Here is a 27,609-nt window from a genome sequence, read left to right as displayed (position 1 = left end):
ACCATAAGATGTGGTGATCACTACTAGCTTAGATAGCTTTCAACAAACATTAGGCAAGCAAAATTCACAGAGATATGTCTCTGTATGACTACTACCTATGACAGGCAAGTAGAACATTCACTCTGAATCCAAGAGGCTGGGTACAAACCACAAGTGAAGGCCATATTCTGATCGTGTGTGTGTGTGTGTGTGTGTGTGTGTGTGTGTGAGAGAGAGAGAGAGAGAGAGAGAGAGAGAGAGAGCTTCTAGGCAGACAGAGGGCTCCTAGCTCTACCAATCAGAAGGCATTGTGCAGCTATTCCATCTTTTCCTCCTGAACACATTTTCTTTGGTAAGAAAAAAGATGGAAGAAGCAGTGAGAAAGCATGGGAGGGTTACAAGTGGTAGACTGAAATATCTGGACCCACCCATAAAATTTTGCAAACAAGGAAGGCTAATTGCATGATAAAAGCCTCATCTGGAAGGATAGAGAGCCTGGCTTCGGTTGTGGGCACATTGTGTAAAATGTACAAATGCTGGAAGAAGAAGGATGCTGAGATATCAGAACAGAATTGAAAGAGTAGCTTGTATGAAATAAGAAGTGCTTTTGAAGAAAAAAAGAAAGTGAAAGAGCCTGGGTTTCTCTCTCCCACCCCACCCCACCCCAATAATATGAGTGCTGCAGGTCTGTATGCTTATTTATCCCCCACTTCTTGGGCTGTAGAAATAGAAACATTTTTGCTTGACTGCTCGCAGAGAAATTTGCTTCTTGCAAAATGGGAGGATTAGCCCAGGACCAAAATGAATGGTGTAAATTCACTAAGATTCCTGTAGTCAGGAAATCTCCCTTCCCAGTCCACACACATCTACTGAATTGGAGAGTTTTCTGTTCCTCAGTTTAGGAAGTCTTTGACACACACATACATACATATACATGATCTCTTCTGCCAAAGGCCGTTGCAGCAGGTACAGGAAGGGAGCAATGCTGCTAATTTTGCAATGACCTTCTTCTGTCCCCTTGGCTATCCGGACCCATCGTCTATTTATGTGGCATATTTGTGGACTGTTTATTTTTTTTCCAGAGCCCTCATCAAGTGCTGAAAACAGGACACGGGCTCTTCAGAATATTTTGTTTTCATTTCATCTTATGGAGTAGCGAGTGAAACTGGCCACCCTCCAGTCCTGGATGCATGGACAATCAAGGCTTGTAGCAGGATGAATGCTACATTTATAGGTCCTTTAAAAAAAACTATTTAAAAAAAAGCTAAGGTTTAAAAGTACGAACGAAAGAGATGCCAGGGAGGCGTTTTCATCCACGAAGCCTTCCGCAAAGACGAGGCAAAACTTTCATGCCAGCCATGGACCAGCTCCTGAGATATTCCTTCTATCTCCTCATGTTCCTGCCACCTTTGAGCACCGTGGGGCACCCCATTCAAATCCACATGCCTCCCCATGAGGTAAGTCCTATTGAGGGCCTGTTGGATGTTATACCGAAGTTATGCCTGCAGTTTGCTTGATCTTTTGGAGCACTCTCTTTTTTAAAAAAAGGGAAATGGGAACACTGAGGGATAAGGTCGGTTGGAGGCAGCAGTGCCAAATGGTTCTTCAAGAGCAGTGGAGAGGTTGAATCCCAAGACTCCTGAGTACTTCTCCTGATTTTGAAAAGGAAATGGGATCAAGAGGCTAGAGAAGGCGAAAGCTAGTAATTAGTGTTCTTTTCTAGGACCCAATTGTCTAGAATTGTGCAATGAACCACTGATGGAAACTAGGCAAGTGAATAGCTTTATGCGTAGGAATTAGTGGATAAAGTGTGGTGCAAGCTTTGGGGTTACACAGAACTTTTCATCAGACAGAATTAAAAGGCAGTTCCCTCTACAAAGACAGAGCAAGTCTGGTTATATAATACATATGAATATTAGCAGTCTTTCCATTCTGCTAGATGAAGCGTTTTGAACGATTCAAAAGCTTGCATACTCTTATTTCCAACAGGGGCTGATAATCCCTTACCTATTTTGTACTTGTTATGTAATGGGATGAAAACAGAACCTTCTCTGTATCCTTATATAGCAGTGAATCAGTTTGGGAGATCACTTGATTTTCCATGTCTTCATTCCCACTCTGTTTCTTTTACTCTGAAACCTTTTAAGGTCCCAGAAATTTTGGATTTCGGCTTACAGACTAGCTAAGAAATTAATAGCTGAGGATTTTGCCCATCACTTCCAATGGAAGGACACCAGCTGTAGAAGAAGTAGTCCATTACACGCTGTCCGGAGCATCCCTCTTACACTGTGGCACTGGACCTCCGTTGTTGTTGCTAACAGGAATCAGAGTCCCCATTCTCTACACAATTCCAGTCAGTCACCACTGTGATATCTTGGTTTGAATCCAGTCCATGGCAGCTGCAACTCACTCCCATCCAAATTTTGGGGGACCAAAAACCACAGCAGGTGCAATCCATGAATGGCAAGACTTGAGACCAGGCATAAAAAATGGATAGTGTCCTAAAACAAATTTTACAACATGAAGTAATGTGTACTATGAAACACAACACCAGAATGAGTAGAAAGTAGATTAGGAAAATTTGTCATACCCCAGTATTCCCTAATCTCACATTCTTTGTTATTCCCCCCACTCTTTAAAAATCATGGTTAAAATTATGGGATTTCAATGTTAATATTTCAGTCTGTGACCCTCCTGACTACAGATGAATTTTTGAAAGTAGGAGTCATTTTCTCCATGCATGCACGTGTGTGTGTGTGTGTGTTTTAAATCTCTTTATTTCTTGATTGAAAACAAGGGAAATATGGAAAAGGTTTGTGTTCTAAACAGATCAAGACAAGGGATGATATTTCTGGCACAACAAGCTTGTGAAAATCCTCTCCATGAGTGAGAGGACAGGAAGTCCACATCACACAGAAAATAAAGTTGTCAAAAACTTATACATTTCCCACCATACAAAAACCTTTGATTTATATAATTTGTAATTAATTGATAAATTTTCATTTATTTTTCTGAGGTTTCCCCCCATTTTATTTAAAACAACAGCAACCCCTGATCTGATTTGTATCTGAACAGAAAATAGCAGTGCTAAGGGGTTTCAAAATTTGTGGTTCCCCCATCCTCATGTTTAGGTTCTCTGTTTCTCTCTCATTCATGTGTGTGTTTGTGTGTGTGTATGAGAGAGAGTATTAAGCGAATGGACACATTTACCCAGTGATCCTATGCATGTTTGACTTCTGAGTCAATCATGAGGTCTTACTGTGTCCAGTGGAGCTTACTTCCTGAGGGGATCACCTGTACCTCTTCAGGCTTCTGGAAACCTCTCCAGGTTTCGCTGTTGCACAGAGTTATCCTCCCTCTCAGTTCTCTTTATTCACCTGTTCCAGAGAAGGTCAGCCATGATGCCTCTGATACACATACAGTTTCTATTTGAATTCTTGTTGGCATCACTGCAACACCTTTGCTAAATGATCCATTTTGTTCTGGAAAGGGCTCCAAAAAAGCAGGAAGGTTGAAGACTGTCAGGAACAAGAGTGTTCTGGATGGTGGCAGGGGAGCTACTGCCTACTTGACAAATGTTTGTCCTCCACTGCAACTTAATCAAAGGAGTTACCCTACTGCACTGGATAAATGTGAATGCCTTCCGAACTACTGAGAGCTTTCCTATACAAGGCATTAATCCGCTATATCTACTTTCAGTTTTGTTACAGAACTGAGCTCTGAGCTCTACACAAACAGCTTTTCCTTCCCTGCTTTTCCCCTACATAACCTCTAGGTGGTACTGTGCCACCTACAGAATATCAGTTACACAAGCAGGAAAATACCTTTCCTTTTGCTTTCAGAGATAATACCTGATTTTCCCACTCTAAGAACAAAAAATAAAAACAGGAAAGTGCTCTTAAAAAACAGAAGTAAAATTGGAGGATCATGATGTTGTCTAAAGAACCCATAGACAATGATAAAGAATCATGAGGGCACAATAAAAGCTTTGTGTAGAAAAGCTCCAAGTCATCACCCCCAGCCACACAGCCCATGAGGGTACCAGTAAACTAGCCAATCCAGTGCCTTGGCAAGAAACACGATCCAATCCTGAAATGTCCTTACTCCAGAATAGATCAGTGGGTTAAGGCATGACCTCGGCACCCCTCTTGGTACCAGTTTTGTTCTGTATAACCTCTCTGCCTGTCTCTCAGAAGCATGACTTTTACAATAGTTAGCTAGCTCACTTTAATTCAGTCCGGTAGTCAGGAGCCTCCTTGAGGTTCATCTTTATGCTCCCAGAGGCCAGCTATGGATCCCTTTATTCTACACCACCCTGAGTCCACCCAAAGTCATTAATTGTGCTTTAATGTATTTGTTTCATTCTTGTTTTAATCAAGTTTTATTTATCTATGATTGTAAGCCACCTTGAGTGCCATTTTCTTGGTAGAAAGGTGGGTTACAAATCAAATAAATTAAGCAGACTTGAGGGCAGTTGCCCTTGTAAGGGAGCTATCCAGCATCCACAGCTGAAGCCTACATTGGAATTGGTATGTTATACCAATAAGCCTTCTAAGAACTGCTTACAAACAGGTATTCCTCACAAATTAAGGGTGCCTTCAGTCTTAATAAGCCTCTCCAGACCAGCTTTGTGTTACTTTTTAAAATTTAAAGCATTTTTACTCTACTTTTCAGCCAAAAAGTCTCCTAAAGAGGCTTACATACATATGAGCAGTAAAAACAAGACAGTCCTGCTTACAGGTTGGCAACTAAAGTTACAAAAGGAAAAATGGATGGTGAGGGAAGAGGGGCAGGGAAAGCAAACACAGGCACCAATTCTTAAACTTAAATAGTATCGTTTGTACAATGAGCAGCTGGAATGGAAACAGTTCAGGGAGAAGAGGAGCTAGCTAGTCTCAGCGGAGCCAATGAAGTGGCCGTGCTTTCCATGTCTCCCTCTGTTGCAGCCTGATGGAATGGCTGCTGCCAGGTGACAGCTGAGTGAGGGAAGGATTGATGGGGCTGGTTTTTCAGCAGAGTTGATGGACTCTTGTTGTACTTTGCTGCTCTTCAAACCCTCTGACACTGCCTTCAGCCTTGCTTTCCCTTCTTGCTTCCTCTCTCTCTTTTTTTTTTTTACCACAAGGGTGGGGAAACTGTGCCTCCCCCTCAGATATTGTTGGACCACAACTCCTGTAAATTCAGTCCTGTTTAACCTCAGAACCTGCACCAGATGGGTCTGAAGCACCCCTGTAACCAATGGGTAACCAAGCTAATCCCAATGGACAAATATCACTAAAGACAATGGACAAATATCACTACAGACAAAAGCGTAGATTGAAATCCATTCAAGGCTTTATTTTAGGGAAAATACAAAATAAAGAAAGTGGCATGGTGGTTATATGAGCATTAGAAACTTTTCTACAATTACAGGGAAAGAGAATGCAACAAAAATAGAAGATAAATCAAAAGAATTGCGATTGCCAAAGCTGGTACTATGAACTTAGCCAATAAGATAATGGCTTGAGCTTCTACCATTGTTATGACTCCTCTTTCCAACTTACTCCTGTTTACCACTTGCGGTTCAAAGCTAAACCAAAACAACCTAAACTAAGTGTTAACCCTCCCATTACCTTCTCCTGCTTCATACTTGAATACAAAAGCTATGCTAAAGCATTACTAAGTTCCTCTAGGCATGTGAAGAATAGAGGTAGGAGTTCGAGTGAACGGAAAACCCAAGACTTGGAAATAATTCCATTTGCCACCTCTGAAGATGGGTTTCCAAATCCCCTCCTCAGAAATAATGTCCAAGTCTCAAGCTTAGAAAGCCCTCTTAGTCCTAAACTCAGAAATAATTCTAAGTTCTACTTTCAGAAAACATCCTAAGTTCCAAAGTCTAAGAGTCTAAAGAGGTCCATAGTTACTCAAATCCTTTGGTCTGGTGGCATGGCAGAAAGAGGGAAGTGGAGTAGCAGCAGCAGGAACCAAAGCAACAGGAACAAAAGCACCACCCCCAGAGCTCCCATTCCCTGTGCTTTTATACCCCTGCTCTGGTCAAAGGTGGGGCCCATGAACAATGAGACAATCAGCTTCTAATCAAAATGGGGTGCACGTGGTTAGAGCATTTGCTCACCAATCAGAAGCAAGGTGTCTCATCTATCTCCCACAATTTCATATGTCTGGGGAACGTGTCTGGCACCATTATGAACGGGTTACTTTGAAATGTCCCAAAATATGACCCAAAGTCTGCCACCTGGGCATGTTACCTTGACTGATGCATTTCTCCCTGGTATATCTTCTTTGAATTCCCAGTCATCTTTGGCCATTTTCGGTCATATCCGCCCGAACACCTCCTCCCAGTTGTCGCTCGTGCTCAGGGCTACAGCTTCCCCGCCCAACTAGCCTCGAGTAAGGACATTCTCTTATCAGCAGGTGTACACCACGAGATGTCAAAACAGTACTTTCCCTCCTCTCAGTAGGCATCTGAGCATGCTCAGTTCTGCTGTTCATCTCCCTTAGACGCTCTGCCAGCACGTTGTGGCCTTGAGCAAGATTCTGTGAAGCCGCTTCTAAGACAGCTGCATTTTTTCCCCTTCTTCAAAGACGGTCCTGCAAAATCTCAGTTAGAGTCTCAGTTAGTGAAATAACATCATTTAGCATAGAATCAGACTTCACGGTCTTTTTGCCCAGAGGTCAAGAGTCTGGAATATAAAGCTGGTTACGAATCTGGGGTCTTCTAGGGGCTCTTCTTGTAGGCCCCCTCAAGATCAAATCAGCCATCTTTACTCTTTGTTAACCCTTTTAGTACCAGATTAACAACTCCCATCATCCCTGACCATTGGTTATGCTGGCTGGGGCTGATGGGAGTTCGAGTCTAAGGACATCTGGAAGGCCACAGGTTTTCCACCCCTATTTTACCGCTTCCAGGTACCAAATTGTCTTGCTCCAACCCTGATTTCTCCTCTTCTATCCAGTACTGTTTTCACTTTGGTTCCACCTTAGTGCCTATGTTGAACTTTTCTTTCCCTTTCCAAAGGGCTCAAGGCAGATAACAACAATTAAAAATAAAACAGAATATAGTTAATTAAAAAACACACCACTATCAAATAAGCTACCCCATATTAACTTAATACTGGCCATTGGATGTCGGAACAACAAGGAAAGTTTCACAATTTTTCTGAAAAGTATATCGGCATAAAATCGCTCCACCCCGGCTCAATGAGATGGTAATCCAGTGTCCAGGTTGTCCCACTTCAGACTGCAGATGGGGACTCACATGATTGGATGTTCCTCCATTTAAAAAAAGTGTGCACAAAAAAAGCTAGCATGTCAGGAAGAAGGCCAAGCTAGAATGCTTATCACTGACATCTAGTTTTCTGAGTGCAGTGAATTTTCTGCACAGAGGATGATTTCTGAAATGGTACAGCCCAGACACAGGCTGATTACCGAAGTGAGAACTTGACCTTTGATTGACCTATAGTAAAAGACTTGTGCGGCAGCCCCTTAGAACACCTCTCTGTTCGCCTTCACAGTTTGAATTTGTTGCACAGATGGTACATTTAAGAAAGAAGTTGATCATAAGCATTTAAACCTGTTCCAAGTTGTTTGTTCAAAGCATTTGTATCCAGCTCTTCAGCTGAAAATGCTTCCAGAGCAGCTTACCTACAATCAATAAAACAAGACAGTCCCTGCTCGCAGGCTTGCGACCTAAAAAGACATGGCACAAAAGGAAAAAAGGGGACAAGAAGGAAGAGGCGGGAAAGCCAACTCAAACACCCACCCTTAAAGTTAGGGCTTTATACATCAAAACCAACCTTTTCAGTTGTGTCCAGAAAGCAATAGGGAGCCAATACTGATGCTGGGGCACAGTTGGGTAATGCTCTCCATGATCCAACCCAATAAGTAGTTGAGAGACACAGCATTCTGCACCAACTGAGGTTTCTGGACAATCATCAAGGGCAGCTTAATATAAAGTATGTTCCAGTAGTCTAGCGTCAGGGTTACTAAGGCACGAATGAGAGCTATTTCTTTATTTAAGCATATTTATATACCACTTCCCATTTTAAACATCCCAAAGCGGTTTACAACAAATTATAAAACAATACATCATTATAAAACACAGCAACATTTAGACAAGTTAATGCTTGGAAAAAGCCAGGGTAAACAAGGAAGTTTTTAATAATCGCCGAAAGCGCATGATCGTTGGTGCCTGACATATGGCAAAGGGGATGTCATGCCGGAGGAGGTGCCACCACAGAGAAGGCCTGTTGCTGCCAGATGAAATTCTGCAGGCTGTGGCGTGGACAATAAGGCCTCCCCTGAGGATGGCAGTGGTTTAACAGGTCTATATGGGGGGAGACGATCTTGCCACATGACCAGCTTCCCCCAACCTGGTGCCTTTCAGATACACTGGCATGCTGGCTGGACATAACAGAAGTTTTACCCCTATACATCTGGAGGGCACCAGGTTGGGGGAGCTGCTCTACTCCTTGTGGGCCCTAAGGCATGTTGAAGAGCCACATCACAGCATCCTACAACCATTGATCAGCCTAGCCCTGGACAGACCAATATATTTACATACGAAGATGCCTTATACTGAGTCAGGCCATTCGTCCATGTAGCCCAGTGTTACCTAGTCTAACAGCAGCACTCCAAGGTTCATGGTAGTGTTTCTCCCCCTGCCCCCCCCAGTCCCTCCTACATGAGGTCCTTTTAACTGGAGAAGTGGTGGGATTGAACCTAGGGCCTTATACATGCAGAGTATGTGATCTGGCACGAGAGCTATGGCTCCTTCCCAAACCTGAGCCCAGGAAAACCACAGGCACTGCCAGCAAAGTGGTCGTTTTTTGTTTTCTTGATACTTGGCAAGAAAGGCTGAGTGAATGCTCTGGGAGCATTGCGGTGTTGTTCAACCAATGGGTGGGAGACTTGTGAAAGCCCCAATAAGTTCTCTCTCTCTCTCTCTCTCTCTCTCTCTCTCTCTCTCTCTCTCACACACACACACACACACACACACACAGTATATTTAAGCTGCCAGACCATTGGTGTGCGTGCACACATGTGCGCGTGCTCACAAGCATGTGCACGTATGTGTGTGTTTATAGGGTCCTGGTATTTTATTTAGTGTTTATAGGGTCCTGGTATTTTATTGTTAATTGTTTTTAGCTGTTTTAAACAGTTTTACATTTTTGTATGTTTTCATCCTTTTTGTTAAGGTATTGAGTCTTTTTCTGAGAAAGGTGTCTAATAAATTTTAATAATAATAATAATAATGAAAATTGTAATAACTTTTATTAGCTCAAATATCACAAAAATGTGCAAGCTTTTGAGATCTCCAGATGTCTTCATCAGGCAAGATGTTACAAAAAGCAGGTTGGGGTGGGAGGTGGCTGAAAGCTTGGACATTTTTTGTGATCTTTGAGTTGGCTTAATAAAGGTTTTACACTATATGGATTTTGGAATTTTTCTTATGGCCAACATGCCTGCCTTTCTTTTATGTGTATGTGTGTGTGTGTGTGTGTGTGCGTGTGTGCGTGCGTGCACACACACACACACACACACACACACAGAGAAATGTTTAGGAACTTAAAATAGAGAGAGTAGCCCGAGGCTACAGAAGAAATCAGAAGAGACAGGTTGAGAGACCCACCAACCCAGTGCCTTGTCCCTAGTAGAGACCTATACTGGTAGTATCTCCAACCAGTAGAAATGCCTATTTGTTTAAAGGCAGGCATTAAGCATAACCCTCCTTCCTGAGCTTGCAGGCTTCAAAAGGAGAAAATGTATCTGCATGTTTGGAAAGAAATGGCCAGGCAAGCAATTAAAAACAAAGTCGGTAGAACTGGAAATGTCACCTGTGGTGGAGATGGCATGAACTGAAAGAAACCAGGCAGTCAAATGGAATCCCCAGGGTAAAGCTTGCCTGGCTTTCAGAAGCTTAGGAAAATAACTTTATAGACTCTTTGAAGACACCTGGCAAGTTGGGTTGGGAATATACAGAAGGCAGGATGAAGAAATCTGAAGGAAATCCTCAATTAGCCAATGACTCAGAACATACAGAAACTGGTCAAATGGCACACCCCTAGCAGAGACATTTTGTAGATTCAAAGGAGAGGACAGGGTAAGGCCCCTGCATCTGTGCAGAAGAAGGAATGTAGCACATATCTGTAATTCATGACAACAGACTAGACTGGGTATAGGCACAGTCCAGTCCAGTACTTACTGAAAACTTAAATGTCTTTCATTCAATATGCAAGGGCACAAAGATATGTGTAGACAGAATTTCTGTGGTTGAGACATTCCTAACTCTTGTTCTCACTCACACCCTATCTTCCATGCCCTGCTTCCCAATGAAAGCTCAAGTTTGCAATGTAATAGCTATGTCTGTGCGTATATATAAATTCTAAATTATAATTTTCACAAATTCAGCCCTAGCATTACAGGAAGAAACTAGAAAACAAGAAAATAAAACAAAATGGTGTGGGAAAATGGAAAGCAAACTGTTGATGCTAAAAGAAACGTAAAAGTACAAGGCAGAAATGGGAGTCTTCATTCCAAAACATAAAACCACTCTTGAACCCACAGTTTTCTGCTCCAAACTGATCAGGCCTTGAAACTGAGTACAAGGTAGGGGTGGGGTGGGAGCCCCAAATGCCAAATCATATATTTGCTCCCACAAAGCATGACAAAATATCCATTTCACAGAAGACAGAAGGCAAACCAATGATGCTTGGAGGATGGATGGATAGATAGATAGATAGATAGATAGATAGATAGATAGATAGATATCTCACACACACACAGCAGGCAAAACACACCACACCACCACCATCCTCAAATCCATCCAAAACAAACAGAAAAACAACAGGCACACACAAAAGGCAAAACATACAGCAAGCTGCCCACCATTATTGGAAATAAAGATGGTGCTGGAGACCGGCACTTTACTTTGCAGCATGCCATCCTCCCAATTAAAAACAAACAAAAACAAAAACATAAGATGACCTGTGCTGGATCTGACCAAAGGCCTATCGAGTCCAGCATCCTGTTTTCCGAAGTGGCCAACCAGATGCCCCAATGGGAAGCCCACATAAGGACATGTTCTGAATCCATGACTCTCCTTGGAACATCAGGCTGCAACAGTGGCTGGAAGCTGTTTTAGTCACATCCATCTAGTGGTATGTTTGAAGGCTTCCACATTTGGATTTAGCAATCATCCATCATGCCTTTGGAAGACATTTGATTACTCCTAGGCAGAGATGGTGCTTTTGAAGACTGTTTAGAGGCAGCAGCATGTGCAAAATATGCCAACTCTCCTTTTCTTGTAATTAAGTTTGTTCCAGAGCCTTCCCAATTCATTTTGAAGGAAATCTCTCTTTTGTTTTCTTCCACAGAGGTCTACACGCCAAGTGAAAGCCCCTCAAACAGAGGTAGGTGACACATTAGATTACCAATTGATTTATTCATGATCTTCCATTCCTTCTACCACAGCCACAACAATGTAAGGCCTGTTCTATGTAGGTAGCAGAATGAAGTAAGAGAATACATTGTACTGCTTTGTCTGTAACTGTGGGATGCCATTTTGAATGCTCTTTCAAATTCAAAACAAAACAAAACAGGAAAACTAGCACAGTATGTGAAAAAGGTTCTAACCAAACTCCCCCTTCCTGTGTTAGGTTTCTACTTGCAGGGAGTTGTTGTTACACAGAAGGGAGCATTCAAAAATAGTACTACCCACGCAGCCACCCAGCCACAATCTGAGCTGTATAGATGCAAATTTAGACATGATTACTATAATTTAAACAGAAATACATCTCACTATAGTGGGGAAGACTGTGACCAAGTAACCTGTGTGCCTGCTCAGTCTGCTGTCCAGGAGCTAACTTTTATTTATTTATTTCATTTCTATACCGCCCAATAGCTGAAGCTCTCTGGGCGGGTCACAAAAATTAAAACCAAAGAGCACACAATAAAACAATATAAAATATATAAAACATTTAAACCACAGTATAACAATATAACCAAAATAAAACCAGAATAAAACCTAGCAGCAAAACAGCAAAGCTAAAAGTCTAGAAAGCTAAAATGCTAAAATGCCTAGGAAAATAAAAAGGTCTTCACCTGGCGCCGGAAAGAATACAATGTAGGCGCCAGGTGGACTTTTGATGGGCAACTTCATGGTCTCCCTTCTTACAGTTTCTTATGGTTCTTTATCTTTAAGCCTGTCTTGGACTGGACAACCTTTCAAATAGAGGGTGCCTTCAAAACAGAGGACTGTCCTTTGATAGACCTTCAAATAGAGGACTGTCCTCTGTAAAGTAGCACACCTGGCCACCCTAGCATTGATGGAAAATGGAGGACTAGTTTTCTTAGCCTTTTCCTGTGAGGTGGCTAACAACACTGGGTTGAATTTCAACATTTCCATTCCTAGTCAAAGTATTTTAAAAAATGAACTCCCAGCCCAACAACTGGAGCACCTGGGTCTACTACTTTTTCTTCATCCATCCTTTCTTCATCATGGTCGCTGTCCTAATCCAGGGGTATTATCCCAGTGGATTAATTTTTCTTCTCCATTAAAACCCAGTCCAGATTGTCATGAGGCAAACACACCAGAATAGAACAAGTGAACCAAGTATCAACTGACCTCTATAAAGCAATCCTAGTTCATGGAGGCTTTCTCCCAGGGAAGGAGGCATAGGAGTGCAGAAAACCATAAACCAAGGTTATTCTGCCACCACCCAACATTTATTTAAAAACTGGGCTGATAGGACACTAGGTGTCAGTGGCACTGAGGACAAAGACCTGTCAGGCTTCTCAGCCACTGTAGGATAGCAGCATAAATAGTCATAGACTGGGTTATTGGCAGGTTCCGATTCGTAACAAAAGCAGACTCTGTTGAGGTACATATCTGTGACATCACATAACGATGCATTCCCCCCCCCCCCGCCCTCAGATCAAAAGCTTAATTAAACACATAGGTTTGGATCACAAAATCTACACACGTAATTGTTCTCTATCTAAGTGGATGTCTCTGGGGAAGAAGGATGGATAAAGAGATGTGGAAAATGCTCACCGTTCCCCAGTGTTGTCAGGAGTCAATTGCTGAGCAATAGATAACTAAAACTTGAGGAGAAAGTGATGGCTTATAATGAATGGCTGCCTGTGAATACTGATCTTTGACTGCGAGCTTGATCAATCAGTGCCGGCTCCAAGTTTTTGAGGGCCCTTGGGCAAGGCACCCTCCATGGGCCCCCTCCTTCAGTGACTCTACTTTTTTACCACCAATTTCACCAGCTACTACTGCACCTCCTCCCCTTTCCCTTCATTGCTACCCCTTGCTTGCTTGATAGGTAGAGAGCCAGAGAGCAAGCGGGCAGGGGCATCTTCTGCTTCTCCTTCTCACCACCTCCGTTGTCTGGGCCGGAGAAGGAGGCAGGTAAACAAGCAGATGGTAATGGTGGAGAGGAGGAGCAACTCCAGGGAGCGCTTGTCTGTGAGCGCCTGCTGGAGTGTGGGCCCTCAGCAAGTGCCCAACCATGCCTACCCTTGACACTGGCGCTGCAGTCAACAGCCAAACAATAAAGATATTAAGAACCACATGAATCAATCCAATTTCACTACATTATTGTGGCTTGAAAGCTCAATAGCAGGGGTTTTCTTTGTCCCCGCTCCACCCACAACCCATAGGCATGCCAGCTGCTGCCCTAATCTGTGGGGCTGGGGACCCCACACAAGCCAGGTGCAGGACAGAGGGCCTTGTCCCTGTTGGAGTGTTCTTGTTTTTCGTCAGACTTCCTCCTACATTACAAACGAGCCAGAGAACACCTTCAAGGGGGGCCCTTGTTCAAGGATGAATGGCCACAATCTGTTTGATGATCCTCATGGTTTCTTTCCTTAGCTCATCATTTCTAGCTTTTCAGTGCGCTCAGCCATTGTGTCCCGCTACGCCTCCACCCGTGTGTGGACTTCCATGAGCAACCCACACACCGAGGCAAAAGAAGCCATCTTTGACTTGGACCTGCCCAGTTCAGCCTTCATCTCCAACTTTACCATGTGAGTCTGGGCTGGAGGAAGACAGTTCGTACACTCCTAGAACTGAGACTCCACAACAAAGCTATGATTCTGTCAGGCAGGAGGGGCCACAGCTGAGTGGCAGAGCACAGGCTCTGCATGCGGAAGGCCCTAGGTTCAAGGCCTGGCACCAATTCAATTGCAAGGATCAGGAAGCAGCGGGCGATGGGAAAGAACCTCTGCTTGAGCGCCTGGGGAATGGCTGTCAGCCAGAGCAGGCGAGGGGGTGGGCAGACTTCAGGTTTGATGGATGTATTTTCTGTTTTATTCCTCAAGATTCACCAGCCAGATGCAAAATGGTGGCTCAGAGAGGCTTCTGCACACTGAGAATGAAAGCCCAGGGTGTCTCTGAGCCTATGCTCAGCCCAAGAACTTATTTTCATCACCAGAACTGAGCTCACAGTCCTTTCACACACAAAGATTCATGCCTGGTTTTCCCCCCAAGCTTTCTTCATTAGAGCAGCCTGATTTGTCAGGGGAGGGGGGGAGCCTTTTAATTCTTTCTCTTTCTTTTTTACAGTGTATAAACCATGTGTCATCCACAATATCCCAGGGCGGTGTACACAACATTAAAACAAATCCAATATTAAAACCAATATTAAATCAGAACCGGCTTTGCACCTTGGATAGCTCCTTAGAGTTCTGGCTGAAACCCAGAGCAGATCCGCTGCCCCGCTGACATTGGAGCCAGCAGCCTCCACTGAATTACACATTAAAAAGCAAATTAAGTTGCTGCTATTGGTAAACTATGGGGAGTCAGAAATGCTTGCCAATCAACTGCAGGTTACCCTGAGATCTATCTGTAGATCCTGATCCGCCTTTTGCTCACCTGCGCAGAAGGTAACACTGGGCTAGATGGAAAAACAGTTCACCCTGGTATAAGGCTGCTTCTTATGTTCCATACACACAGTCTTGGCCCCACGGGATATTTATGTTCCAACTCTCTCTGCATCACAGCCTGTAAGCAAACATTCTGCTCCCATGCACCACCATATAGTCACATTACAGGCTTATATGGGGTTCACTTATATTCCCTCTACCCTGGTGAATCCTCTGTGAATCCCAAAAGAAAATTTCCATAATCTATATTACTGCAATACCTTTATTTGGCCACCTCAAGGATGTCAAAATACTGTGCAAGCTTTTGAGTTCTCCAGAACTCTTCATCATCGGGAAGATGGTAAACAAAGCAAAAAGCAGGAGGGGAGGAAAATAGTGGCTGTTGCTCAAGCCAAGGGGTTTGCACTTGGTTACAGTCTTGTAACTTGGTTCCATCTTGTAATCAAGATGGAAAGGAGGCGGCAGCTGTTGCACATCCAAATTAGGCTCTATTAGGTACAGAGATGGTTTTTGGTTGCCCCTGGGAGCCTCCCAAGGGTTGCTGAAAGAACAAACAAAGGCTTATGCCCCATTTTGGAAAATGTAGAGCACACTCAGCTGCAGCTAATCTTTATGGTCAAATTCCCATATACATTTCCACCATTTGGGGGGGCATCTTGCTGGCCACCTTTTCAAGAACCATGGGGATGCAGAGTCGGATCTTTTGCTGTCGAACGGGGTGGGGAACATGTGGCCCTCCAGGTTTAGGTGGCCTGCAGAGTTCCCTTCAGCCCTAGCCAGCATAGCCAATGGGGAGGGCTGATGGGAGTTGCAGCCCAACAGCATCTGGAGGGTCACACGTTCCCCACCCCTGCCCTAAGCATACAGATGCCTTTCTAACTTCAGCAACAAGGTATGGATCTTAGCAGCGTTACATGAAGCAGAGGGCTGGAGGGCCATTCACACACCCCAAATTATGCACTGCATGGTGCCGCTTGCAGCAGCTGGCATAGGCGGCTCTGAATGCAGCTCAGCGGTAAGCCTGCCAGGTGCTGAGCAAGGCCTGGTGCGGGACTGGTTTTCCGCGGGGGTCATCCAGCAGTGGAAGTCTAGAGCAAATCCCAGGTAGTGCAGCTAAGCTCTACAGAACCTGGGAGAGCTCCCAGGGCAGGGCAAGTGTGGCTCTGATAAATCCCAGATGCTCAGCTGAGCCCTTCTGACCCCAAGCACTGGTGAGACCCACACCTCAGGCAAAGGTTTAAAGGACTGCACCTTTTCCAAGGGAAAGCCCCCGCCCCACCCCGCCCCACCCCACCCCACCCAGGAGAGCAAAAAGCTTTGTGCAGCAAAAGGGCTGCCCAATTCAGATGCCTCACCTGAGCTGCCAATCCTAGGTCTGGGATCTGGTAATTCATCACTATCATCCCCCTCAGACTCTAGGAACTTCCCCAACAGCTCTCCACAAATGCTCCCCGCTTTGCTGCAATTAGGCTTTAAAAAGATCTTATTGTAGCGTGGAGGAGAGGAGCAGTGAAACGGTCTTATTCCAGCTGGCAGGCAGGATGGAGACCTCCCGTGGGCCATGATTGGCCCACGAACTGGAGGTACCCCATCCCTGCTCTTGGTCCTACAGAATCTGGATTTGTTAGCAATGAAAACCTGAAGCCAGTCTATCAGAGGGTTCCTGGAAATCTGGAACAAAACACAGGCTAATAAAGTCAGCATGACTTACTTTCAGCAGTTTGACAGTGGCACTGCGAAAATGGATGGTTGGGTTGTGAGTTCAGTCCCTGCTGAGATGATCACACTTTTCGAATCTTATTCAGATCTATTGCACCTGTGTTTCACAGCATGCCACTTTGGTTGTGTGAATTCAATTGCCCCGAGTTGAGAAGGCATGGGCTAGTTTTCATCTTCCTTATGGTCACTCCCCATGTTGTTTTTCTGGTAATATTAAAGTAGGAGTTGGCCCTTAGGAGGTTTTGGCCTGCAACTCCCAACATACCTGTCCATTGGCCATGCTGTCTGGGTCTTATGGGAGTTCTAGTCCAAAATATATGGAGAGCACCAGGTTGCTTACCCTGCATCATTCAAGAGGGACTGATGACATGGTTAATTCTCATGCTAATGTCACTCTGTTATCCTCAGGGATGGAGTCACATGGGAGCATCAGCCACACCATACCTGTATTGCAAGAACAGCCTCAAAGACTCCACAGTTCTGTCACCAGCTCAGAGAAGGCCTAGAAGTTAAAGCTGAGAGAACCAGGATTTCTTTTCCACTCTGTAGAATTGAAGTGGGGTCCCGGCCTTAGCCTAAAGGATCATGGACTAAGGATGTGAGAGTTAGGAGTTCGTCTTCCAGGCCTTAATTTCTAGATGCTAGGACTCAAGTCAACATCGTTCTTTGATTTGGAGGCCCTTTCCTTTAATCTCTGGTATATGGTGAACTCTTCTTTCTCAGTAGTTAAGGAACTGTATTATATTATATTCTTTATATATATTTCTCACATAGTGCCCAATAATCAGAGTTCTCTGTTTGGTATACAGATAAATTAAAAACACAAAACAATAGACAATTATAGAAACAGCACATCATAAACCCAGCAGCAAAAGATTAAAACAGTACAGCACAAAAATGAAAGTAAAACCCCAGCAGTAGAATAAAAGTGCTAAGATTTAAAAGCCCTAAAAGCAGCTTTTAAAATGCCTCTACTCTGTAGCTGTTTAGGGGCATCTTCATCTATACTTACAGGGGCTTAATATAGGGACAGGCACACACACACACACGTACACACACCCAACTGCGCCCTAGTGTTTCAGACCAGTCATGATTATTCCATAGGAGCGCCTATATCTGATTATTACAAGGCATATTTTTGTTTACCACAGCACCTTACCAAATGCTTTGGGTTTGTTTTGCAATTTAATCTTGAGTAGATCCAAGAATAGGTCTTGAAGCTTGTTGTGAATGCCCCCGCCCCTCTCCCCATTTCAGAAATTAGAGATTTTCAGGAGATAGTACCAAGCACAGTAGAAAGGCATAGCTACTATTTTCTCTGCCTGGTCCTGGAAAGAAATTTATTTATTTATTTATTTATTTATTTCTGTACCGCCCAAAAGCCGAAGCTCTCTGGGCGGTTCACAAAAATTAAAACCACAAGGTACAGCATAAAACAATAAAAACATGAAAGCTTAAAACTACAATATAAAAATACAACCAGAATAAAACCTAGCAGCAATGCAGAGATTTAGAATACAGATTTAAAACAGCAGAGTTAAAAGACTAGAAAGCTAAAATGCTGGGAAAATAAAAAGGCCTTCATCTGGCGCCGAAAGAAGCGTAACATAGGTGCCAGGCGAACCTCTCAAGGAAGCTCATTCCACAGCTGGGGTGCCACATCAGAAAAGGCCCTCTTCCTAGTAGCTACCCACCTCACTTTCTTTGGCAGGGGCTCCCAGAGAAGGACCCCTAAAGATGATCTTAGGATCCAGGCAGGTACAGATGGGAAACTTATGCAGAATAATTCTGACTGTTGTTATTCTCATAACATCATACTTTTAAAACAGCAATTAACTTTAAAAAAATATTTTCTTTGTAATCCCATTTGTTCTCGTGACCTTAACCCCCAGGAGGCTTCAGTGACTGGCTATATTTCTATTCTCTTCCTGCATATTAGAACCGTTAATGAGAAGATCTATGTGGCTGAGGTGAAGGAGAAGCACCAGGCTAAGAAGCTGTATGATGAAGCCCGTCGGCAGGGAAAGACAGCAGCTCATGTGGGCACCAAGTAAGAACTTCGGCCTAGAATGCTGCCTGCTCCCGCTCCTCCGGTGAGATCTGCCCTCGCCCAGGGGGCTTCCATTGGCACACAGTTGAGACCCGACACATCAGATTTGTGAGCTTAACCATGCTGTACTCTGAATCAACAAATAGAAATCAAGCGTTTAGAACCATCGGAATAGTATTGGGACTGGGATTTTGGCATCTATTCTCAGTATTGTCAACATCTCAGTAAATCAGGGGGTTTTAACCTCTTTTAGCCCAAGGGGAGCCATATTCAGGGCATCTCTACACCAGCCTAAAATCCTGCATTTAAAATGGGGCTTTCTGCTTCCGTTTTAAATGCAAGACCACGAAGTGCTTCCTCTTCCCCCACCCCCTTTCCCCTCCTTCTCCCTGTATCTGAGTCTTCCATTATCCTTCATTGATCTCTCACTCCTCTTCTTGCCTTTTACCCTTTTCACAGAGGAAACTGAAGTGGAACACAAAGGGGAGGGGGTAATTTGATAGCACATTATCTGCAATCTATTTAAAAATGGAACAAAGGGCATTTAGTGCAGGAGACGCCTTGGATGATCACGGCGTCATATAAAGAGCCCGCAAACTTCTGTGAAGGAGCAATCTCAATCGCAGGATAAAGGCTCAGTGTGAAGAAAGCCTCAGTTGTGGAAAAGCTCTTGGGAGCTGCATTCTGGTGGTGGGCGGGGCCAGGGGCAAAAGCACCAACATTTTAATTAATTAATGCTTAATGTAATGTATTGCATTTCTATACCTCCCAACAGCTGAAGCTCTCTTGGTCATTCAAAACAGTCAAATACGAGCATATTGTAGCTTAAAGCTCTTCCTGCCAGTAGCTAAGCCTTAGGAGATGCATTTCAACCTTTTAGAACAGGGAAAAAACACCAGAAAGGGGGTGGGACCCAGGGAAAGGGGCATGGCCATCTGGGGATCTCCAAAGGGCTGTATTGGGGGCCCAGGCAAGCCAGATTTGACTCCCAGGCCTAAGGCTCTGCCCCCTGTGGTAAATAAACGTGACCTATTTTCTTCTCATTCTAGAGCCAGGTCAAAGCAGGAAAAACCAATATCGTATTTATGGACACTTCTTGGCTAACATTTGACCAAATATTTATTTATTACTATTATTACTATTTATAAATAAAATGCCTGTCATTCTGATGGAGGAAAGGTATAGCGTGGTTTGGTTTATTGCAGTGACCCTGGGTAGGGGCTACAATGCACCTGTACATGCTCAAGATACAGGGACACATGCTATTCCAACCTTCCCCTACCTGGTGCCCTACCTGTGACATTGGACTGGAACTCCGTTCACTCCCAGCCAATGGGCATGCTGGCTGAGAAGGATAGGAGCTGTAGTCCAACACATCTGGAGGGCACCAGCTGGCCAAGGCTGCGTCAGCAGAGAGCAACCATCAGAGCTGATAACCTGCTATTGAGTGACATTTCCCAGGGACCGAGAAACGGAGAAATTCAAGGTGTCCACCAGTGTGGAGGCTGGGGGCAAGGTGACCTTTGAGCTGACCTACGAGGAGCTGCTGCAGCGACATTTGGGCAAGTATCAGCACGCCATCAACGTCCGGCCCCAACAGGTGGTGCAGAACCTGAGCGTGGAGGTGAGCATCTCCGAGCGGACTGGCATCAACTACGTTCACGTGCTGCCCCTCCGCACCAGCCGATTGCTGACCAACACCCTTCGAGGTACGGTTTCATCCTCTCACTGCAACAAGAGGGGGCTGGTTGGTGGGGCTTCCAGATAAGTGGAGCTGGGATACATCACCACAGGGAAATGCATTGTCTCTTGCTGTTTTGTAGGTCAGAAAGGCTTCAGTGCTTCTGTTCTGGCTCTGTGCAACCCCCGGCTTCTCTCCCAGATGGCTGCCCAGGCTTAGGCAGGGGCCAGGGTGTTTGGCGACACACACAGGGCTGGGGCTAGGGTGGCCACTTCAAGATTGCCAACAAAAAAAAAAGACAAAACACATCACCCCAAAAGAGGAAACTCATTTGCTTACCACGTGCATATGCCAATACATATGTATGCATGCAAATTTAGAAATAATAAGTATAATTAAAATATAAATACAAGACATCTCACCATAGTGGGGAAGGCTGTGACCCCTGAGGCTTATGTGCCTGCTCAGTCTACTGTCCAGGTGCTCACTGTGGATCAGCAACTTCACAGCCCAGCTTTTCCTTCTGAGGGAGTCTTTGACTTTAAACCAGACTTGGACTGGGTAGCCCATCAAACAGAGGTCACCTTCAAATACAGGACTGTTCTTTCACAGTTCTTCAAACAGAGGATTGTCCTCTTTAAGGCAGGGCACTTGGCCACCCTACAGGTGACACACACCCGCTCCATTCATAGTTACTGTAACCCAAGACGTTAGTTGCAGAGACGGGCATCAGTTGTGCTGCTTACACTTTGGCTTCTTGAGATCTGTCAGTTAGGCTCAGATGGGTCGTGATATACAGGAAAACCAGGGCCTGGTGCCATCCTGTAGAACCCAAGACCTGGGGCTGGTTGACACCTGCATACACAGTGCTCGATTTCTCTACATTTAATGACTCGCAGATGGGTGGATGGATGAACTGTCCCCAGCGAGAGGCACTGAGATTCGGAAGTTGCCTGTACTTCTGTGAAGCCCGCTTTGCATGCATCACCATGTGCTCTTGCACTCATACACAGGTGAGCCAGCCCTCGGCCCCACTGATCGATTTGCCATTCCATCTCAGGTGAGGCTGATGTGCCACCATCTACCCGGGTGGAGAAAGGGACGCATTGTGCCTGGATTATCTTCACCCCGACACCCCAAGAACAGGCAGCATTTTCCAGCTCAGGAATCATGGGCGATTTTGTGGTGCAGTATGATGTGGCCATGCCAGACGTTGCAGGCGATGTGCAGGTTAGGGGAGAGGCTGCACAACCAGAACCAAGAACAGAAGGAACATCTTGGGCTACAAGGCTGCCTTAGAAAGGATAAGGCAGGGGAACGTTCAGTGCCGGCTCCAGGTTTTGGAGGGCCCCCTAGGCAAGACACCCTCAATGGGCCCCCTCCCTCAGTGAGTCTGAGTCCGCCTCCTCACTGCCATGGTCACCAGCTGCTATTGCTCCTCCTCCTCCTCTTCATCATCGCTACCACCAGGCAAAGAGACAGTGAGCAAGCAGACAACAACATCTACGCCTCCTTCTCACCACCCCCCTTGTCGGGGCCAGAGCAAGAGGCAGCGGAACAAGCAGGCTGCAGTGGTGAAGAGGAGGAACAACTCCAAGGGACTCTTGTCAGCAGGCCTCTGCTGGGGCATGGGCCCTTGGCAGGTGCCTGGCCATGCCTACCCTTGATGCCAGCCATGACAGCATGATATGGGAGGGTCTAGGTAGAGACTTGTGAGAATGTAAGAATTGCTTGGCTGGATCAAACCAAAGGGCCGACTAGTCCATCAGTCAGTCAAATACCTCTGGAAGCTCACAAGTCAGTAGGGCTGTGTGTATTCCCTGCTAGATAAACAGATTCTGTTTCAATACAAATCAAATTATGTGATCTGTATAAATTCTGCAAATATGCACAATTTATCTTTATTTTTGCATACTATATCCTGCCATGTTTACTATTTTACACAACTTATTTCAGTTTTTGCATGGGAATGGAGCCAAGAGTTAGGTAAGGCAATCTTATGCAGCTACTCCTCTGCTTCTGAGAATTCAGCAGACATGACCCATACAGATTTTCACAGCCATAAGGGATAGAAACTTGCTTGAAAGAAAGCAAGAGATTATTAGGAAGCTGAATTCTGCACCCTTGCATTTTATCTGTATTCCTGCAGAAGCAAAAGCATACATACTGCCCTCCAACAGGGTTCGAAGATGATCATTCCATGCTATTTTTGCCAAGCACCTGCTAAAGACAGAGGGTGAGGATAGAGAGAGATAAAAGAAGAAGACAAGGCAGGCAAGGAAGTTCAACTGTATGAGCAGCTAAAGAGAGAGCAAGGGTACAAATGGCTGGAAAGGTAGACTAAAGGTACATCATAGAGAGCCAGTGTGGTGTAGTGGTGAGAGTGTTGGACTGGGAGATCAGGGTTCTAGTCCCCACTCAGACATGGAAGCTCACTGGGTGACTTTGGGCCAGTCACAGACTCTCAGCCCAACCCACCTCACAGGGTTGTTGTTCTGAGAATAAAATGGAGGAGGATTGTGTAAGCCACCTTGGGTTCCTTAAGGAGGAAAAAAGGCAGGATATAAATGTAATAAATAAATAAGTAGTGGTATCTCAAGTGAGACCAAATGGATTGAGTTGCAGGTATATAGCCAGTGGTGTAATGGCGACAGGGCCCACAGGGTCGAAGCACCGGGACTTTGCTTGGGAGCATGGCTATGGGGTCTCTCATGATGAGTGCCTGCACTTTACTGCTACACCATTGCATATAGCTGGGTAAGAGAGAAAGACAAAAGAAACAGATGGATGTGAGAGGAGTAAATTGGAATGCAAATATTGTGGAAATTGAAGGTTGGCTCGAGTGAGCATGTTAGATTAATCCATGGTGGGGTGGGGGCAGGGAATTATATAATAGTTTACACCAGGGATGGGAAACGTGTGGCCCACACACAGACTGCAACTCCCATCAGCCCTAATCAGCATAGCCAAGGGTGAGGGATGATGGGACTTGCAGTCCAGCAACATCTGGAGGGCCCCACGTTCCCCTTCCTTGGTTTACACTGTTTGCCTAATACACCAGCCACGTTGCCAGGGCTCAAGTGAACCCTGCCTCTTTTTTCCTCAGCAGTGATATTGCCCCTCCTCCTCCTCCTCATTGTGGCCTTTCTGCACACCTTTCTCTTCTCTCTCAGATCTACAATGGCTACTTCATCCACTACTTCGCCCCCAGGGGGCTGCCCCCTGTGCAGAAGGACGTAGTGTTTGTTATTGACATCAGTGGCTCCATGTATGGCACCAAGATGAAACAGGTGACTGTGGATGAGTGGTGATGGGGAAGGTGCAGAGATTACAAAGGGGGAGAGGAAGAGTCCTGTGTAGCCAGAATCGGTGCACATGCATGCCGCTGTCCAGAATGAACAGGAGGGGACATGAGTTGGTCAAGTATACGCAGAAGAGGTTTTTGCAACACTTTGGGTGATTAAGCACAGCTGCTTGGCAAGAATACTTTTAGCTTGGAACTCTCCGTAGATGGCAGAGGTGGGCAACATATGGCTTTCCAGATGTTGTTGGACTGCAGTTCCCATGATCCCTCACTGTTAGCTATGCTGGCTAGGGCTGATGGGAGTTGCAGTTCAACAACTACTGGAGGGCTGCAAGTTGCCCCCCTCTGGCATATAACATGCTCTAGCGGGTTTTTTTAAAGCTATTTGCAAAAGGCAGTTTATAACCTGCAGTGCCAGGGACTTTTGAGTAGACCATTTGAGATTTCTCGAAATGTATTTAAACAAATGCTTTATGAACGGCAGATTTCCCCAACCTGGTGCCCTCCATGCTGGCTGTGGATAATGGGAGTTGTAGTCCAACACATCTGGAAGGCACAAAGTTGGGCAAGGCCCAAAGACCCCTTTAGAGTTTCTGAGTAAGGCAGCCCCACCCTGGGGTCTTCTGTTCTGCAGACCAAGAAGGCTATGCACGTCATACTAAGTGATCTCCACCAAGATGACTACTTCAACATTGTGACTTTCTCCGACACGGTGAACGTGTGGAAGCCCAGCCAATCCATCCAAGCTACTTCACAAAATATCCAGAGAGCCAAGGACTACGTCAGCAAGATGGAAGCTGATGGATGTGAGAGCCGGCCAGGAAGATTGCTGGGTGGGGGTGGAGGGCCCTGGAGTCACTGACAAGAACATCCATTAGCTTATCAGGAGGAATGCTCCAGTTTTGCTGCCTTGGGCCTCCATTTTGCTCAGAGGAGCTGAAACTAGTGTAGATGGAGGCTGCCAACACTCCCCTCCCAGAACTCACCCCCCCCCTCCAGATGAGCCCCAGGAAGCCTTGCTTGTAGCCATTTGGGTCTATCCACACCATTAGACCAGGCATCCTGCTATGGCTGGATCAGGTTAAACTAAGAGGCAATCCAAAAGCAAGTCTGTAAGCAGGTAGTGGTCAAGAGCCCAGTCTTACCAGGCAAGAGGGAGAGTGCCAAAAGTGAGGCCTGAAGAACAGCCAAGGCCAAAACACAGATAGACAGTCAGATGCCATACACGGTCCAAGAAGCAGAGTCAAGCAGCAGCCCAAGGGCAGTAGCACAGAGGTTCAATCACAAGGCAAGATCAGGAAAACAGGATACACAGCTTAGGAACTAGTGAAAGACATTGTTTCCAGCAACAGCTAGAGGATACCACAGGCTTATATTGCCAGAGCTTCCTGAGCCCCACCCAGGGCTCAGCTGCCGTTTGTTACAGGCCTTGCTCCTGAGGAGTCCCTTCCTCTTGAGGGGTCCTTCTTTGTATTTGAGCACTTCTCAAGGAGCCCTGCTGGCTTGCCTCTTGAGACAACGACACTCTCGAAGGCTAGGTGGTCACCCAGCCTCTGCCTCAGAGGCAGAACTCCCCTCCTCCTGTGGGGACAGAACCCTGGTCATGTCCCTTGAGGGCTCAGGCTCCCCCAGGTCTCCTGCCATGGGTGGTTCCTTGGTGCTGGCTGGCTCTTGGAGCTCTAGAGTCTCTTCAGACAATTCCTCCAGCAGGGGCATGATATCAGGTAGCAACTTGTGACCCTCCAGATGTTTTGGCCTACAACTCCCATCATCCCTCACCATTGGCTATGCTGTCTGGGGATGATGGGATCTGTAGGCAAAACCTCTTGAGGGCCACAAGGTGCTCACCCCTGCTTTAAACAACACGCTTCCTCGGTAGTCTGTGTGGCTCCTTGTCTTCTGATTTCCACTGTCTTTCTGCTCCTTAGGGACTGACATCAATGCAGCTCTGCTTGCAGCTGCCTCAGTCTTCAACCAGAGCTCTCCAGGGGTGGGGAAGGTCATGAGGGAACAGAGAATCCCACTGATCATCTTCCTGACAGATGGTGAACCCACCTCTGGGGTGACGACTGGCAGCCGCATTCTGTTCAATGCTCAGCAGGCCTTGAAGGGCACCATCTCGCTCTTCGGCCTGGCCTTTGGCGATGATGCGGACTATGGGCTGCTGAGACGCCTCTCACTTGAGAATCGTGGTGTGGCCCGGCGCATATACGAGGATGCTGACGCCACATTGCAGCTCAAGGGTTTCTACGATGAGATTGCCAGCCCTTTGCTGTATGACGTGGAGCTGGCCTACCTGGATGGGGTAGCCCAAGACCTCACTCAGAACCTCTTCCCCAACTACTTCCAGGGCTCTGAGCTCATCGTGGCTGGGCGGGTGAAGTCAGGGGTGTCAGAGCTGCGGGTGCGCACCACGGGACATGGCCAGGAGGGCCCACTGAGCCTCGAAAATGACATCTCTGCCAATGCCACTGAAGCGGCTCCCTTTGGCTGCCCTGGGGAGGCCAACAAGATTGGCCATTTTGTGCAGAGGCTCTGGGCCTACTTCACCATTCAGGACCTGCTGCAGGCCCGGTTCCGGGCCAATGACACAGCTGCACGGCGTCTGCTGACTGAAAAGGCCACCAACCTGTCCCTCAAATACAACTTTGTTACCCCAGTCACCTCCTTGATAGTGGTGAGGCCAGAAGAAGAGCAAGAGAAGGCTCGGCCTACGAAAGCTACCATCCCTTCTGCTGTGACCAATGCCCTTAAGACCACTTCCCAAGTGTCTGCTTCGCTGGGGCCCTCTAAAACGGCTAGCACCGCTCCTGTACTCGGAGCTACCAATGCTCCTATGACCACAAAAGCACTCAAAGGAATGGTGGGGGCAGGAGCTGCTACTCCTTCCCTGGCTCCCGCGACAGCCTCTAGAGTCACGAAAGCAGCCAGAACCACACCTCCACCGGTCACTGCCATGACCACCATTGTCATAACGACAACTTCCTACACTTCCCCAGTACCAACTGCTCCCGGCCACACCAAAGCAACCAAAGTCACACCAATCCTGGGAGCGGTGGCCACATCAGTGACTCCTGCTGTAAGCCACAGGTCCACTAAGCCCCCCAGAGCCACGTCTTCCCTTAAGGCAACCAGATCACCCATCAAAACCACCAAGACAAGCCCCACCAGAGCTGGGAGGCTCAAGGTCACAGGCCAACCTCACTCCGTCCTGGAGACCCGAGGGACGGCCATGACCAAGGCCCTGACAGGGGTCCCCAGCACAGTGCTCAGCATGCCCACTACAGTGCATCCCTCTGGCAGTGCCCGGGGGCTGGGGGGGGACTCCAACAGCTGGGAGCAGCCTGAGATGACCCCGCAACCAGCAACTGAACACCGGCCACACACAAATGGGCAGGCAGACACGGTCAGGATGAGAACGGGGAACATCCCCTGGAGCAAGACGACTCCCAAGGGTGGAGCAGCCACAGGGGGAGACACTGAGAAGCCCTCACAGAACAGCACTGTCCCTGGGGGCACAGCTCCTGGTGCCACCTCCCTTGGGGCTCAGGGAGCAGCCTCAGACGGCACCAGCAGGAATCCCAGCAGCAGCAGCACCACCACCACCACGCCGGCCTCCGACATTGGCCTCCTCCTCCTGCCCGGCGAGTCCGAGTTGCGCTCAGCCACTGACCAGGACATGGAGTACGTGGAGTCCTTGAACCCTCCAGCTGTGTATAGTTTTGTGACAGCCAGGGGACAGCCAGGTAGGTGCAAGGAACCCGGGGGAGCCCTGTGGTTGTGTGTGTGTGTGTGTGTGTGTGTGTGTCCCTGCAGGGCAAAGAATCTACAACTGCTTCTAGGTGGCAAAGCTGCGGCCCTCACGTTTTTAATCTGCACTTTCTGCCGCTGGTCTCTCAAGCATGGGGAAAACTGCAGGATGGGTGGACTGGGGTCTTGCTGGACCAGGAATGTGCCTGGGTCATTAATCCTAGGCCTTGGCAATGC

At 46.4% G+C, this 27,609-nt stretch overlaps 1 protein-coding gene across 1 annotated transcript in view; it reads left to right on the top strand.

Annotated features, from left to right (window-relative positions):
• The first annotated feature begins 1,271 nt into the window (after positions 1-1,271).
• The window catches only part of ITIH6 (inter-alpha-trypsin inhibitor heavy chain family member 6), a 40,090-nt gene continuing 13,752 nt past the window's right edge, over positions 1,272-27,609 (top strand). Inside the window, exons 1-8 of the mRNA XM_084829708.1 lie at positions 1,272-1,436; positions 13,856-14,010; positions 18,527-18,637; positions 20,099-20,346; positions 21,379-21,548; positions 23,492-23,608; positions 24,257-24,428; positions 25,551-27,368. Coding sequence (XP_084685834.1) covers positions 1,272-1,436; positions 13,856-14,010; positions 18,527-18,637; positions 20,099-20,346; positions 21,379-21,548; positions 23,492-23,608; positions 24,257-24,428; positions 25,551-27,368 — 2,956 coding nt within the window. The remainder of the gene's footprint in view (positions 1,437-13,855; positions 14,011-18,526; positions 18,638-20,098; positions 20,347-21,378; positions 21,549-23,491; positions 23,609-24,256; positions 24,429-25,550; positions 27,369-27,609) is intronic.

Source organism: Heloderma suspectum, chromosome 2 (genome assembly GCF_057233095.1).
Source record: "Heloderma suspectum isolate Gila_16-S chromosome 2, 16-S_ref, whole genome shotgun sequence".
In the NCBI taxonomy this organism is placed as follows: Eukaryota; Metazoa; Chordata; class Lepidosauria; order Squamata; family Helodermatidae; genus Heloderma; species Heloderma suspectum.
The sequence above is the reverse complement of the archived record's forward strand: the minus strand, read 5'-3'. Positions and strand labels throughout refer to the sequence as shown.